Here is a 16,956-nt window from a genome sequence, read left to right as displayed (position 1 = left end):
GGTTTGAATATACTTGGCCCAGGGAGTGGCACTATTAGAAGGTATGTCCTTGTTGGAGGAAGTGTGTCACTGTGGGTGTGGGCTTTGAGACCCTCCACCTAGCTGCCTGGAAGACAGTTTTCTCTTGTTTGCCATTGGGACGAGATGCAGAACTCTCAGCTCCTTCCATGCCATGTCTACCTGGATGCTGCCATGCTCCCACCTTGATGATAGTGGACTGAACCTCTGAACCTGTAAGCCAGCCCCAGTTAAATGTTGTCCTTTATAAGAGCTGCTTTGGTCATGGCATCTCTTCATAGCAATGGAAACCCTAACTACGACATACATCTTAAGCAAAAACTTTTTCATTATGAGCTTTTGAGATCTAGGACCTCATTATGTAGCCTAGGCTGTCTGGAATATGTAACCCCACTGCTTTAGCCTCCTAAGTGCTGGGAAAGAGAGGTAGGTATAGACAGAGACAACAGAAAGAAAGAAGAAAAGGAAGAAGGGAGAGCGAGGGGAGGAGGGAGGAAGAAAGGGGAGGAAGTAAGGAAGGAAGGAAGGAAGAAAAAAGGAAGGACTTGGAGGAAAGGAAGGAGAGGGAAGGAGGGAGGGAGAAAAGAAAGAAGGGAGAAGGGAGGAAGGAAGACTGGGTGGGTGTGTGCACTGAGGGAGGGATTCTCTGTGCCATCTCTTTAAATGTGCTGTATATGTATGTGTATAAGCATGTGTTCAGTTGTGCATGTGTGTACAGAGTATCATACACTCCAGGCTGACCTCAAACTCACTACAGAGCCAGTGATGATCTTATGCTTCTGATCCTGCCTCTACTTCCCAAGTGCATGGGACGGCAGGCACAGGCTACCATGCCTGTTTCTGCAGTGGTGGGGTTGGAACTCAGAGCTTAATGCCCAGCCAGCACTCTATCTATCTACCTATTGAACTACATCCTTAGTGGTTTTGGTTATTTGAGATAAGGTCATTTGAGATAAGGCAAGGTTACTGTAGCCCCGTTTAGCCTTCAACTCATAGCAATCCTCCTGCTTCAGCCTTCCCACTAGCTGGGATGTCAGATGTAACCACCAAACCTGAGTAATAATATCACTCCATGTTCAACAGACTGGCTTCATGAAGAAGGGACATCACTCTATAGCAGGGAGAAACCAAGGGGATCATAATTCAAATGCAGCAGTTTAGAAAACCCCTCCAAGGAAGCATTATTAAAATGAGGCCAATTGAATAAAAACAAAAGCAATTGCACACAAGCAGAAATTAAACAAACACATACCCCCAAGAACCAAGAGACTATGAGAGACGATATAGTCTCTTCTTCTGCAAAGAAATTTCAGTCCCTTCTTTGATGGAGTAAGAAGGGGGATGTCCCAAATGCTGCTGTTGCCGACGCCTCCTCCTCTTCCTCCTCCTTCTCCTCTTCTTCTTTTTAGCATTTTTAGTATTTTTTAAAAATTCACCTTACATCCTGATCTCTGCCCCCCACCCCCAGAAAGTCTCTCCCCCATCCCTCCTCCTCTTCTCCTTTGAGAGGGTGGAGGTCCCTGTAGGGCTAGGCGCATCTCCTACTGAGGCCAGACAAGGCAGCCCTGTTAGGGAATGTATTCTACAGACAGGTAACAGCTTGGAGCTATAGCCCCTGCTCCAAGTGCTTCTTAAAGGTTCTCAGCCAGGCTTCCTGCTCCTGTACCTCCTTCTGGAGTCACTGATATGCCAGTCCCTGAGTCTAGGAGGGTTCTGCTCTACACACCAACAGTTCCCTTTGAATTTTGCCTTAGGCTTCACCTTATTTCTTCTGCTAGATAGATGTCATTTGGTGTGTTCCCTGGCTTCCACATTTTATTACTATTTGTGGTCAGTACTGGAAATAAAATGCTGACTGAGAGGTGGCTCAGCAGTTAAAAGCACTTACTACTCTTACAGAGGACTTGGGTTCAGTTCCCTGCACTCACATGGTGACTCATAACTGCCTATAACCCCGGATCTAGGGTATCCAACACCCTCTTCTGACCTTCAGAACATACACATACACAGGCATATATATATATATATATATATATATATATATATATATGTATATATGTATATATATATATATATATCTCACATATACAACACATATACAACACATACACATGCATGCACATACACTCACTTATATACATATAAAATGGAGCATAAATAAATAAAATGGAGGTGAATGTGGTTCCTGAGAACCATGCACCAATGGAGATAGGTCAAAGATAAATAAGTAAGCTAATTAATTTGGTAAGTGAGCATCAGAAAAATAACAAATACAATAGGGAAATTAGAAAACAACAACAACAACAACAACTCTAGTGTGTGTTATTGGGGAAACTCATGTACCCAGAGCTTTAAAATGGAAGCTTCAAGGGAGAGATGTAGTTGATTTTTAATTAAGGAAGAAATGAGGCTCTTGATAATCAAAGTGAGGTGCGCGGGACACCCAGATTACTACAGAACCTGTTATAGATGAAGACTCCTAGGCTCTACCTTGAGACTTACCAGGTAAAAGAGTGTATTTGAGAGGCTAAGAAGCATTATACTAGAATCCTGTGCAGTTCTAAGGGCTTTAACAGATAACACATTTTACAGCACTTGAATCTCTTATCTCATCTGTTTTAAAAAGTTAATGATTGGGCGGGGAATGAAGCCTAGTGGTAGAGTGTTTGCCTGGCGTGTGCAAGGTCCTGGTTCCATCTCCAGTACTGTGAAAGAAAATAACATTCCTGGTAGAGTTATAGATAATAAAGAACACTTAATGAAGGGACTATTGTAATAGGACATTGTAATCAGGGAGAGAGGCTTGGCTGAAGTCCAAATACAATAAGGATCGCTAGAGATGCAGTCAGAGAGCAGGCCCAACATCAGTGAGTGGAAAATCACCGAGAGGAAACATCACGTCTAGAGGGTTCTTTGTTAGACAGACTCAATTGGATTTTTGCAGGAGGCGGTCTGGGTGATATCGAGGGCAAAGGATAAGGAATTTAATAAGGCATCAAAGGAGAGACGTGGTTTTTGCTGAAATGACCCAGCAGAATTCTTGGTAAAAGTGGACTAAGCAGGCCAAGGAGAGAGCCCACATTTGGGGGGGTCTAGTTAAAAAAAAATAATAAAGGCCTCAGAGGAAGCTAACTTTTTAAGACATATTGTCAGCTGGAGGTCAGGGAATAAAATAAATAGAAAAACAAAGAAATCATTTTATGAGTGATAGCTTCATAGCCCAGGGTAGGCTTGAGCCCAGGCTCCTCCTTTCTTGGGCTCCCATGCTCTGTGCTTACAAATGTGTGCGCTTAAAAGACATTAAACTCTAGGACCCAAGTCGGGAATCTGGGCTAGAAACACTATTCAGACAATCATTGTCCAAAGGATTCTGTGTGAGGGGCAGCGTGCCAAGTGAGAAACTCAGTGTAAAGTCTTCGGACTGCGCTGAGAATTCGAGAGCGAAAGAGAATCCTGGGAGTTGTAGTAGAAGAGCTTCCGAAGACTTCATGAGTGGGCGTGTCCCTGGGAGCACAGCTTGTGATTGTACAGAGGGACAGAGAGTAGAGAATCAAATGGCGGAAGCATTTGAGACTCTCGAGGCCTCCCTTGGAAAAGGGAGCCTTACTAGGGTGTAACAGCCATGACAGGTACAGTGTTGGGGCACCAGGGTTTGAACAGGAAAGGGAATAGTGGGTACTACCTAGCAACTGGCAAGGATTTGCTTGAAACTATACAGACATAACTCATGGCTCCCAGAAATACTGGTCTTGCAGTCTACAGAAGAAAGACCTGTATGAATCTATGAAGACATGAAGACACGAAATGGCATACTTTGGGTTATCATGATTATAACCAGTCTGGATTCTGGAACCAGTAGGACATGAGAAAACTCAAGGTGGTCATGAAAATTCTACACTTGGCATATAATCATTATGTGCAATTAGTCACATGTTTCTCTAACAAGTCTGTTGATTACAGAGGAAGTCTGATGAAGAACAGACAAGACACAGTCACTGGCCCCAAGGCAGGTTGGGAAGAGGTCTCCAGCCTCCAGGGGGCTGAGGACCAGTAAAACAGGTCTTCATATGAAGCTGATAAGAGGATCAAGTGATATGGTGTCTTTGGTATCTTCGTGTCCAGACAGAGTCTCATCTTCTTATGTCATCTGAGTTACCTGAGAGTCTTGGAACGCTGTGAAGTCTGTCGGGAGTAGGACCCCAAATCTTGTATTTCTAACAAGTTCCAGGATCAGGGGACACTGGTGCTGCTGGTCCATGGGCTGTCAGAGTAGCAAGGCTTTAAGAAACACAAAACATGTCTTTTGGAGGAAATAAATATCCCTATTTGTATTTATTATTATTATTTTAAAATCTTATGTATGAGTGTCTTAGGGTTCCTATTGCTATGAAGAGACACCCTGACCAAGACAACTCTTATAAAGGAAAACATTTCATTGAAGCTGGCTTTCAGAGGTTCAGTCATGGTGGGAAGCATGGCAGCATCCAGAAGAGATGGTGCTGGAGAAGGAGCCAAGAGTTCTACATCTTGATCCCTAGGCAGTAGACGGGATTGTGTGCCACACTGGGCATAGCTTGAGCATAGGAAACCTCAGAGCCTGCCTTTACAGTGACACACTTCCTCCAACAAGGCCACACCCACTCCAACAAGGCCACACCCACTCCAACAAGGCCACACCTCCTAATAGCACTACTTTCCCTGGCCAAGTATTCAAACACAGGAGACTGTTCCTTTCAAACCACCACAGTAAGTGTTTGTCTGCTGTGGAGACCAGAAGAGCCCTTTGGATCCCTTAGAACTAGAGTTACAGTTGTGAGCACCCACATGGATTTGAAGAACAGAACCTTGGTCCTCCTGGAAAAACAACTAAAGCTCCTAACCACTGAACCATCCAGCCCTATTTATTTATTTATTTATTTATTTATTATTTTAAGAAAGGCTCTCACTATGTAGCTCAGGCTAACCTGGAACTCACTATGTAGGTCCTCATTCCTTAGCCTTCCAAGTCTTAGGGTGACAAGGAAATGAATAAATTAACACACCCACATGGTTTCTATCTTTTATACTCACGATTTCAGCAAGAAAGACTGATCGGCACAGTGGTGATCATTGCTCAGGTTGTCAAGCTTCTGCGTGGTCTGCGCACCCATATTAGTGCTGCTCGTGATCCAGCCAAGGGAGGCCCCTCACGGATGTCTGTAAGAAGATTTCTTTTTGGAGTTAAAACAATTCCCGAGTGAAGTGGTGTGTGTGAAGGAACACAACCTTATTAGATCTGCTGCGACAAACAACTTTTCTACTTCATAACGCACACATGCTATCTTCTAGATGAAATCGTCTGCCAATTCCTCCAGACTCCTGTAGCCTCACCTCCAACTGGGGTTGAAGATAAGAACTTGAGGTCTTTTCCACCAGCCCCAAGGCAAGTCGCTGGGGATCATTTTGAGGAATCACGTTCTCTGATCGCTTGACTTTCACCTGGGCAGTAGAATCAGAGAAATGGGGAAGATGGGGGTGGAGGTGTGATGGTTTTAATCCCGATGCTCCTCACCTGCGGAAGCAGGCCCAGCCTGCTCACACACTGGCTTTCATTTATAACCTTCGCTTTCAAACCCAAGGCAGTAGGTGGGAACATGCTCTGCCCCCACAGACCGATTCACTGCATCGTCCGCAGGAGAAAAAATGATTTAACTTCATTTTTAAGCTGTTATTTCTAAAAGCATAGTATTGGTTTTCATCCAGGATGGTAGGCAGTATGGACACCAATTTGAAGTCCTGGAGTTGAGCCATTTTCTTTGACCGGAAGAGCTTCTTTCTTCTTCGTCTGGGTTGGTGCTGAACCTCCGGAAACAGCAGAGCACGGAGGAGAAGGAGAAGAGACGAAGGCTCTGCAGCTCCAAGGACGTACTCCCAAGTCCTTCTCAAACAGTAAGCTTTCTAGTGGCTCGGTGTTTCTTCTAAAGACTGTGTTTGCAGTTAAATCACTCATGTACAGGTGGCAGAGTGTCCACCTAAAAGCAACCACACTAAAGACAGAGGTAGGCAGATTCTGCCCGGGGATGGCTTGTAGAAGGCTGCAGATCTGAGAAGCCCTGGTTTAGACTTCTTTCCCTAACTTGAGAGAGCAAGGACCTATGGTAGGAGAGAAGGCAGAGCTGTGTTTCTGGTCCAGTGGTTGAAGGCTGTTCTCTCTGTGAGTGCCTGATAGCATCACAGCAACTCGATAAGAGGAACTGAGTGAGAATTTAAGAGCAATCTGATATCAAGTCCAGACACGCTAGGAAAGACAGGATGCCCTTGTGAAACCTGAGAACTGTAGGAGGCTGCTCCTGGAGGAGTGGCTGTAAGAGATGGGCTTTGGTTGGGGGACACACCAACATTGGGAAATGCATCCCTTTATATTGCATCCCTACCTGGCAGCTCAAAGTGAGGATCCCAGCCTATAGCAGCATCAGCACCTCAGAAACATAACAGAGGGCAAGGCTTGCCGCTCACCCCGGGCTTAACTGGATTAGAAACTCAGAGGCCTCACAGATGGATCAACAAACCATACAGGTGATTCTCATATATGTTCATCTTTGGCTCCAGACAGTGGTTCTCATCCTCCCTTATGCCGTGACCCATTATTACAGTTTCGAATGTGGCAGTGACACACACCATCTCCCAACCATAAAATTATTTTTGTTGCTACTTCATAAACAGTAATTTTGCTATTTTTATGGACTGTAGTGTAAATATTTTTTGGAGATATAGGTTTGCCAGAGGTATCACAGGCTGTGATAACTACTGTACTTAATAAATACTCTGCAGGAAAAAAAAATCTTTCTTAAACACATGACAATGGTCTTATGGGTACTGAGCATTGTTAAGTCTGGGACATTAACACACAAAGCTAGAAGGCTAAAGCATCTAAGGTTATTCAGTTTAGAGAACAATCAGATGTGTGGAATTTTCTGAGTCGTGACTAAAATGAGGAATGTCCAGGGCTTTTCTCTGTGGCTTTTGGAAAAGTAAAAATGTTCCGTATTTAGCTATAGGTAATCATTCCCTGTATGGTGTGGACTCTAAGAAAATGTCCAGTGTAGTTTCAGATGGACTTTTAATCTTGCTGTAAGGTGAAATCTGACACTGTAGTAACTTGTCCTGATGAGCAGGGTTAAATTCCCCTTTGTTGATCTCTTTTAACACTGGCCTTGAAGAGAGAAAGAGGCCAGACCAAACCAGGATCTGCAGATCATGGGGGCATGAGAGAGATTTCACAGTAGAATTTATAACGAAAAATGGCTTCCGTGTTCTGGGCTAGCAGCCTCTCCATCATCCTGCCTGCCTGCTTGTCACTCTATTTCTAGATTGGATTAATTCCCAGAGAGTGGACTCATTTTCCTGATGGAAACGCTCAGCACCTACTGGAAGGAAAGGGAGATTAGTGAGGTTTTAGGTTTTGTCCTGATGCAATTTGAAAAAAAAAAAAAAAAAGTATCCTGGAGACATATTTTCTGTTGTTCTTCTCTGATCCCTACCCTGGATTCAACCCTTGGGTTCTATTCTTCTCCCTTTGCCCCTCTCTTTTAATAAGTATTCAGTCAGGTGTATTGATGGAGGACTTAGCTGTGCAGAACACATAGTAGATGCTTCACAAACTCATGTTTTCATCCCATCTTCTCTAACATTTGAAAAAAGGGGAAAAGTAAAATAGATCTCGCCTCAGCACCTTGTCACTGTTTGGACTTTTTCAGTATGGCTTTTCTGGTGGGAAACAACAACAACTGGGGGTTTAATCTATTTATCAAACAGCTGCCAATTCTTAGAAATTAAAGAGAACATCTCATTGTCCTCTCACAGGGATGCAGCTTTAGTCCATGGCTTTTCTAGTTATTTGGCTCCTACAGACTAGACACCAAGGGGTGGGGGTGAGCTGTACACAGTGGCAGCTAATTGCCCTTATCACCTACTATGCTGCGGTGCAAGAGCCAGGGGACTTTTGATCCTTGCAGATACATGTTGTAGTCATGAGGACTCTGGTCAGCTGCCTTTCACCAAGACAACTGAGTTCCAGTAGCAATCAAAACTGGCATTCTTGAAGGCCACAACGACAGAGATGTCCACACCAAAAACAGGTGCTGGTTATGACTCCCATCTGAGAAAAGGGGTATAAAGAAATCCTCCCTTGTGTTTGTATTAGCATGAGATGGGCTGTTGCAACCCAAACCAACAGAAACAGAAAGTACTGTGGCTTTTAAAATCTGGGAGCAGAGTGCCTGTACCTATAGACACAAGCTCTCTACGACATCACCAGAATCTTAGCATAACAAAATCTTTAAGAGCTAGGTAAACCGAGCATGGTGGCACACACGTGTGATCTCAGCTACTCTGGAGGCTGAAACAGGAGAATCAGGAGGTTGAGACCAACCTGGATCATTTTCCAAAATGCCATCTCAAAGCAAAAGTTCTAAGGAGGTTTGGGAAAGTGGCTCAGTGGCAGGCAGACACTTGCCTAGCCTGTGTGAATCTCTGCATTTGATTCCCACCACAACAAAGAAGAGAAAAACATAGGCAATGCACATATTTTATTTATAGAAGAATCAGGATAAAAAACAGTATGAATTTTTTTCATAAATATGCATCCGGTCTTAAATCTAATTATCCTCATGTGTAGATTCCCTACCAGTATGCATGTGTTTTTCTCTTTTAAAATTCCATAGGTTTTGATCTTTAGTACATTTCTGGGTGTGGGTTAAGAGGCTGTACAAATGTACTGGTTGGGCAGAGACTCTGGAGGAAGGCCGATCTGGTTAAAAACCCTTCCCCTTTGCTCTGTAGCTGTGTGAACTTACATTTTTTTAAGTCTCCTCTAGACCTTCATTTCAGCTCCAGAGGATTACACTGACATAGAACAAATAATTTACTGTTAAGTACAAAGGCCAAATACATTGTTCCCTATGACTTATACTTGTTATTACTTAAATACCTAAAGGACTCTTGGTTACATTTGTTTCCGCTCATTTCTTTCTTTCTTTCCTCCCCCACGCCCCCACCCCGCAGCACTGGGAATTGTGTCCAGGGCCCTCCCTGCTTTACCAGTGAGCCACATTGACAACTCCCCAATGCCTATTTTATGTTTTCTGCTTTGTGTTATAATAGAACAGACATTTGTTTGGTGCTGGTTTTTTCTTTTTTTTTTTTTTTTCTCTCTTCCTTTTTCTTCTCTTTTTCATCACCCTCCTTAGGCCTGGAAAAGGTGATCACAAAGCAAACCATCTGGTCTAAAATGAAGTCTGCTTTGTGTCCATCATTGGGGGAAGGTTTTGATCAGAAGCCATGCTGGGCAGGCTGTGGGCTTTTGCCCACAATCAAAGCATACAAGTTCAAATAGTCTAAGAGGAGCTGCAAAGGAGGCAGCTTGTGGATCCAGGAATGAACATGAACAGAACTTGTCCCTATTATCCCTGGGGCCTTTTCTCTTTCTAGGGCTTTAGGATGGTCTGGGTGTCTGGGCTGGCAAACTGATTGCTTTTCTGGGTCATGAACTGGCAAAGAGCACGCTGCTTCTCTCCTGCCCTCATTAGAGCCTGCCGTCTAGTCTCCAGCACATAGAGGAAGACTCTTAGAGCTTCTGTAAGCAAACAGGGTGAATCTAGAGAGGTGGCAGGAGAGTAGGGCCTCTGGGGACTCATCCCCAGCAGCAACAGGGAAAGAACTTCTTGGAATTGCCTCCCGGCCCCGATGAGTCTAGAAAATTACCTTGCTCACGGGCCGCCTGACAGATGATCTCCCTGGGGTGGCATATGCTGCTTCAGGCTATCAGGTGTGTTCCCTGAAAGCAAGTGCCCCATCCAAGAGTGCTAGGGAGGCTGTCCTGGGGGGTTGTTCAGTCTGTGACAAGAGCTTTGCCTACCCCTATCTTTCTCTCAACCTCTGCTCTCACTGGAGGAGAAAAGAGACTAGCTTTTCTCTTTGAAGCACACCTCTACATGGTTGTCCATGGAGGTCCACCTTAGTTCCTACATGATGGTCCCTTGCTTCTTACTGTAAGGCTTAAAAGGCCAGGAAAGAACAAAGGTGGGGGGCTGAGAGGTGGCTCAGGGTGAGAGCCATTGCTGTATCAGAATAGGGATCAGAATTTGAATCCCTAGCACCTGCATGAGGAGCCTGGCATGGTTGGATATTTCTGTAACTACAGCCCTGTAGAGAGCAGATTCAAGAAGATGGCTGGAACTTGCTGGCTTGCCCAGTTAGCTCCATGTTCACTGAGAGGCCCCATCTCAAGGGAATAAGGCAGAAAGTGTTAAAGCAGGACATTAGTCACCTAGCCTTATGTGACAGCATGGGTATGTACACTTGTACAAATATGTGTGTGTGTATGTGTGCGTGCGTGTGCACGCTCATGTACGTGCATGCGTGCATGGGTGCGTGTGTGTGTGTGTGTGTGCACATGTGCACATGCAGACACATACACATACGTGCACACGCAGTGGGGGTGGGGTGAGAGTGGGAGTAGGGGTGGGGTTCAGGACTTGGATGATAAACTCTATGACCTCTATAGATCAGAAAGAAAATGAACTTTTAAATGTATAATTTCATATTCTTTAGCACAATAGATCTCTTGTTGTGTTCTTCTCTACCCGCCCCCCCCCCATCCCTTTTCCCTCTTTTGAAGGAGTGAATCCTTTTTATAATAGTTAGAAGTGTGCTTGTAACAGTTCCTCTCCCAAATACTCGGGAGAAAGCCTGCGGAAATTTAATGGTTCTAAATTCAGCCTGTGGATTTGTGATAAGGACTCAAGGCAAGAAGCCTTTTAACTCAGAAAAGAATCTGTTTGCAGCCATTGTCCAATAAATGCAAAGTATCTGGTTACTGGCACGTAGCACAATGCACCACAGAACTCACTGAATGTCCACAGAGCTGGCCAGCTTCATGATGCCTATGGAGGTGTGTGTGTGTGTGTGTGTGTGTGTGTGTGTGTGTGTGTGATTTGCTCAGTTTTCAAACAGAAATCTTCTAACAGGGTCCACAGAATCAATGGACTCATGGGAATTTGCAGAGACCAGGAAGCCTGTGGGGTCTGTGGAAATTTTAACAGTAGGAGCTGGGTCAGGGGCTGTCCCTGATTCTTTTGCCTATGTGTGTGACCCTTTTCCTCATACTGGGGGGTGGGGGAGAAGGAAAAGAGTGGATGGAGGGGAGGAGGGGGGGAGAGGCTGAAAGGAGGGGAAGGAGGGAGAGAAATTGTGGTCATGATGTAACATATGAGAGAAGAATAAAAATAATAAAATAAGAATTCTCCTCAAACAGTGTTTCTCAAGGCTGAATGAATTGACACTTCTGAGCTGACGCACAGTTGAAGGTTGTTAGCGTGTGCTGGTAATGACAAGAAAGCTCAAAGGAAACTGGAAAAACTGCATGTCATGCCCTCTTTTTTAAAAAAAACAAAACAAAACAAAAAACCAGAAATAATGTTAGAAGAATTAAAATTAAACCTCACGAGAGTCTGTGGGGATGGAAAGTCACCAGCTAGCTAATATTAACATAGTTTGCCACAGAGGCTTGCTGCTCAAAATAGGACAGTCAGTCTCATATCACTATCGCTGGGCTGTTTACATTCTTCGGGCCAGCCCTGAATTTCTTCCTGCCTCTGGCCCCTGGGCATTGCGTTTCTGGAGGTTTCTAGATGATCGGCCACACTCAGCTGTCTCCAGGAACTTTCACTCAAGGGGGGAGCTAGAAGAACCAACACCTGCTCTGTTTACTGCACGAAGTGGTGGAGCTTCAAAGGATCTGCTGGGCGGCAGAGGCCAAGTTTCTAGGTTGCTTTTGGTTGCTGTCAGGGAGGGGCAGACAAGGACCCTCGGGCTTCCCCTCAGTATGGAGAACTTATTGCCTCCGTCCAGATTTTCTCACTTGAAAAAGTATCCTCTTCACTCGATTCGGAAATATTTATCAACGCCGAGAAACCAAAGGGCTGAAGAACAGGTATTATTTTGTTTGTGCTAACTTTAAAAATAAGTGGTGCTTATTTCTGGGTGTGGCTTGTCGAAGCTTGGGGAATGTTTCTCTGCTGGCTTACTGGTGTTCATAGGCACAGGTCGGATCCAGCTTGTAGTTACTCGTGCTTGGTAATCAGAGGAGCCTGCCACTTGTGAGGGTTTACTTGACTGTGGAACATTTGGATCCTGAGATGAAGCAAATGTTCTCGGGTCGGGGGAGGGAACACTTATTTTGCTTTCTTCTGTTATCTAGATGAACCTATCATACTGCAAAGGTTACTCTGATACTTTGATAATTTTTTTCAGTGTTTCGAAGACAAATTTTGAAACCATTCATAGCTCAATTGATTAAATAGCATACCCTAGAAACACACTTGTTTTCCTGCACGTTTCTGTGATTATGTTAATGTCACCAGGATTTGAAAAATGAAGATTATCTGCATGGCCATAATCAGATCATTAGTGGGCTGATGAGATCATTTAGATATAATAGGTAATTCTTATATGTGGTGCGTAGGGGACAGAGCACAATAATTAGTCCTTTTAGCCAATTCATAGCTACAGTTTCCAGCAGGAGACTCCAGCATATGGGTGTATAAGCATTTTAAAAAACCTGTTTAAAATATCTGGTTCTTTTCATTTAAAAACATGTGTGTTCATTACACTGATTACATTATACATTGATATGTAAAAACTGCTTTCATAATTGCACTGGATTAGAGAGATAACAATGTGTGGCCCATTTAAATTCAGGAGTTCATTTAGAAGCACGGCAATGGAACAGAAATATAAGGGACAGGTCTGTCACCACACAGACGATGACCAGCCACAAGCGCTATGCATTGTGCTCTCGCTAGAACCAGGCAGCAGATATTGCCAGTGTCCTGCTTGTTTTCCTCTGTGTTAAGAAAATGACCCAGTTAGTAAGATGCTTGCCAGAAATGGAAGCAGAAGACAGTAGAAGGAAAGCCCCTTGGTGACCTCTTTCCCCAAAGCTCATGCCTCGTTTGAACACCCCCCAGCCCCGACAGATGGTCATTATTATTAGGATGATCAAGGAAACTGCTTCTAGGCATCTACTTAAGTGACTAGTGCTGGAAACTCAGGCTCTCTGCATGAAGGGAGCAAGGCTACCCCATTTACCACTCACCCAGTTTCGATTCAACACTCAGTGAGAAGCATTTCTTTGTCCCCTCTCAGCATGTCTTGGTTTTGAAGCAGAAAATGGAAGAACCACATGGTGGTGGCCAGAGTCTTTGTTTACCCCAGTAGCAATGACACAGGCTTTTTCCACAGGGGAGGAGGAGAATGACTGACAAGATGAGTGTGGGGGATGGGCATGGATTTCTTCCCCCACTTCTGAGCCATGTGTGTGGAGAGAGGTGGCTATGTCACTTAAATAAATCCTGTGGGCTTTCTTTTTTTGCAGTTTGTTTTATATTTTATTTATTTATTTATTAAGTTATCTTTGTGTGTGTGTGTGTGTGTGTGCGCGCGCGTGTGTGCACGAGCTGTGTGTATGTGTGTATGAAGAGAGTGTGTGGCGTATGCGCATAAGTATGTGTGTGTGTGCCTATGACATGGACATAGAGGCTAGAGGTTGAGAGTAAGTTGTCTTGTCTTACTTTCTCCTCCATATTATTTTCTTGAGACAGTGTTATTGAAACTGAAGCTAGATGTTGTGACCAGGTTGTCTGGGCAGCGAGCCCTCAGGATGCCTCTCTCTGCAACCCTGTGCAGGTGTTGCAGGTGTGTGCTGCTGACCACGCTTTTCACGTGGGTTCTGGGCACCAGGACACAGTTCTTCTGACACATACAGCAAGTATATCCCACTGAGCCATCTCCCCAGGCATTACTTTTCTGGGTTTTTTGAGACATGGTCTCAACATAGCCCAGGTTGGCCAAGCCTATCTTTGAACTCATCATCCCCCTGCCTCTACTTCCCAAGTAGGGGATTATTGGTATGTAGCATTACATCCAGATGCTGAAAGGTTATTCTGAAAGTATTACAAAATCATGCCTTCAGAAGAGCAGTAAGATCCAGTATTGAGACATGAGAACAACTGAAAGCATTATGCTGTTACTAACTTTCTGTATATGTTAATGGAAAAATACTGCATTTGATTCCTTTCTAACACCAATTACAGCTGTTTAGACATAAAGTCTAACAAAATTTGAGAAATTGGGTCAATCTGGTTAAACTTGGAAAGCACAGTGAAAGGTTACAGAGAAGGCTAAGGGTGCCCACGCCACAGCTGTTGCCTCTGTTCCTTACATTTCTAACAACCAGATCTGCAACAGAAAGCTAAGGGGACAGAGATGTAGGGAGTAGGAGCGTTCTCCTGGAAGCCACCCAGCTAGAAAATATTAACGGGGCAGGTGTGTTAAAATGTAAAAGCCCGAGTTTTAAACTTTATCCTTTCTGTCATACTGACCCTCATAACAGCCTAGTGATAACAGCAGGTTACTGACCTGTCTCCTAGACAGTGTCCCCAGACCTCAGCCCACTATCATTCAGACTGCAATTTCTGTGTGTGTGTGTTAGTTAAATTTATATAATATATACAATTAACTCCTATTTTTCTGCACTCATTACTTAAATCACTCATCAGCAAATTTGTTTAGGAAAAAAATTTATATTGCTACTGTAATGGAGAAAAAAATGCCATTTGCTATAGCTTGAAAACTAAATACATTCAAAGCAAATTCTTCAGATAGACAATGTTACCTGTGTACACACCTGTACTGCTAGCTCTTGGGAAGCTGAGCTAGGAGGATCAAGAAATGAGGTCCAGGGGCTGGAGAGATGGCTCGTTTGGTTAAGAGTACTGGCTGCTCTTCCAGAGGTCCTGAGTTCAATTCCCAGCGACCACATGGTGGCTCACAACCATCTGTAATGGGATCTGATGCCCTCTTCTAGTGTGTCTGAAGACAGCTACAGTGTACTCATATACATAAAATAAATAAATCTTTTTTTTTTTTTAAAGAAATGGGGTCTAGCCTGGGCTACATAGTGAGACTCTTTTTGCCCCCCCCCCCAATCAAAAATGTAAAAGCAAAAGGGACATCAAAAGACTCTTCTAAGCCTGAAAGCTATTTTGTTTGTTTGGTTTGGTTTGGTTTTTTGAGAAAGGGTTTCACTGTGCAGCCTTGACTCTCCTGGGACTTGCTTTGTAGACCAGGCTGGCCTCTAATTTACAGAGATCTATCTGCCTCTGTCTCCAAAAGTTGGGATTAAAGGTGCTCACCACTACTGCCATGATTCTGAAACCTGATTTTTTTAAAAATTTATTTTTTATTGGATATTTTATTTACATTTCAGATGCCATCCCCTTTCCCATCCCCCTTTGTCCTTTTTGCTTTTATACAATTTTTTTTAATGTTAATCAAAGGCTTTATAAGTTTGGTAATGCTCAATAACAAGATATCCATACAATCAGAAGTGTAACCCAATGCCCAACCTAGATATATCTACTATCTTTGACTGATGGAGACTTCTGAACATTCACCTCCATGTTCCCCCCCCACCACCATCTCATCACCTAGCTTTTCCTCTTCTTCTCTTCCTCCTCTCCTTACTCCTCCCACCTTAGCTCCTCCTACATATCACCCTTCCTGTTAAAATTTTTCTCTCAAAATACAATTAGAGCATAACTATACCAATTTGTGTCAGTAAGGTATAAGATAGACCTAATACCCAGTCCATCATTTTGTTGACTAACCAGAACCTCTGTCATCTCTCCTAACTAGAAGACTTAGTTCTGAACCTGGCTTTTTTCTTGGCTTTAGAATAAATGTCAGCTGAGAACCATCCTCTCAAATGTTTTCTCTCAAAGTAAATAGCCAGGATTGGCTATGAGACTATAAGTCTTCAACCCTGTCAGAAATGCAGAATGACTGAGTTAACTGAAATTATGGGACGCACAAAGCATAACTTCTAAAACTTAGCTAATTTATAGAGACCACTGAAAACCTGGACAGTCCCTATACTACAAAACGTTGGAACATCTGATCTTCAGCCTTCTGGTCCAGGATCATCTGACAGACCTAGTGATACAGAATTATTAAGGGCTGATTACTCTGTCTTGGCAGATATAATCAGTCGACTATTCCGCAAGTGTGTCCTTTTCTGAACCGTAATTTGTCTGTAGATGAAAAGAGGCAATTCTTGCCTAGTGGCTGTCTCACCACAACTGGAGTAACTCCAAAGATGCTCAATTTCTTCTTAGAATCCAAGACAGGAAGCTGTTAGGAACAGACAGGTCTCTAATCAAAATGAACATTAATACAGAAATGTTTGTAATGTCAATTCTGTGGACTTCTGACATTTTGAAAACCAACTATCCATGTAAGGCAATGTGGACTGTAGTCTGTTAACTCCTTTCAGCTATTTCTAAATAAAATATAGAAAACACCCTAACAATAAACTCAGAGCCATGAATTTGCTATAGGCCCTTAACTCAAAGGCTAACCATCTCAAACAGAAAAGTTAAAGAAGGACTGGGTCTTTAGGCACAATGCATATGAGAGTAACAATATTAATCTCACTTTTATATCAATAAGAAGCTCATACCAATGAAAACCTTAACTTTGAAATCAAAGTAAATTTTGTACCATTTAAGAAATTATAACTTCATCTTAATAACAATTACACATATTTCTACCAATAGGTTATGGCTATGCAATAACTCCTAGCTATTCCTCCCTGTTCCAACATAACCACTACTTTTCCCTAGAAAGACGGCCCAATATTAACCAGCTCAGTTCCCAAGCCCAGGGAATAGGGGCACCGACTCTTCATTAACTTCTTCAAGCTGTTTATGGGCATTGAGATATTAGAAGAGGGGCAGGGGTAAGAGTAAATTGATAAGCCTCTGATGCTGTGTCTTCACTGTATCCGGCTGTTATTCTAGGACATCAGAGGTTTGAGCAAGTCTGCTCAGCTTGCTTGAT

At 43.4% G+C, this 16,956-nt stretch overlaps 1 protein-coding gene and 1 long non-coding RNA gene across 2 annotated transcripts in view; one reads left to right on the top strand and one right to left on the bottom strand.

Moving 5' to 3' along the window:
• Window positions 1–2,104: 2,104 nt before the first annotated feature.
• Window positions 2,105–13,303, bottom strand: LOC143435421 (uncharacterized). The gene is made up of 3 exons (XR_013105724.1): window positions 13,154–13,303; window positions 5,089–7,424; window positions 2,105–4,296 (listed from the first exon to the last, which is right to left on the bottom strand). It is a non-coding gene; the product is annotated as an uncharacterized LOC143435421 (long non-coding RNA).
• Window positions 11,674–16,956, top strand: part of Atp2c1 (ATPase secretory pathway Ca2+ transporting 1) — a 106,974-nt gene continuing 101,691 nt past the window's right edge. Inside the window, exon 1 of the mRNA XM_034483827.2 lies at window positions 11,674–11,989. Within this exon, the coding sequence (XP_034339718.1) occupies window positions 11,882–11,989 (108 nt within the window). The 5' untranslated portion in view covers window positions 11,674–11,881. The remainder of the gene's footprint in view (window positions 11,990–16,956) is intronic.

This window comes from Arvicanthis niloticus, chromosome 21 (genome assembly GCF_011762505.2).
Source record: "Arvicanthis niloticus isolate mArvNil1 chromosome 21, mArvNil1.pat.X, whole genome shotgun sequence".
Classification (NCBI taxonomy): Eukaryota; Metazoa; Chordata; class Mammalia; order Rodentia; family Muridae; genus Arvicanthis; species Arvicanthis niloticus.
This window is presented reverse-complemented; position numbering and strand designations above follow the sequence as displayed.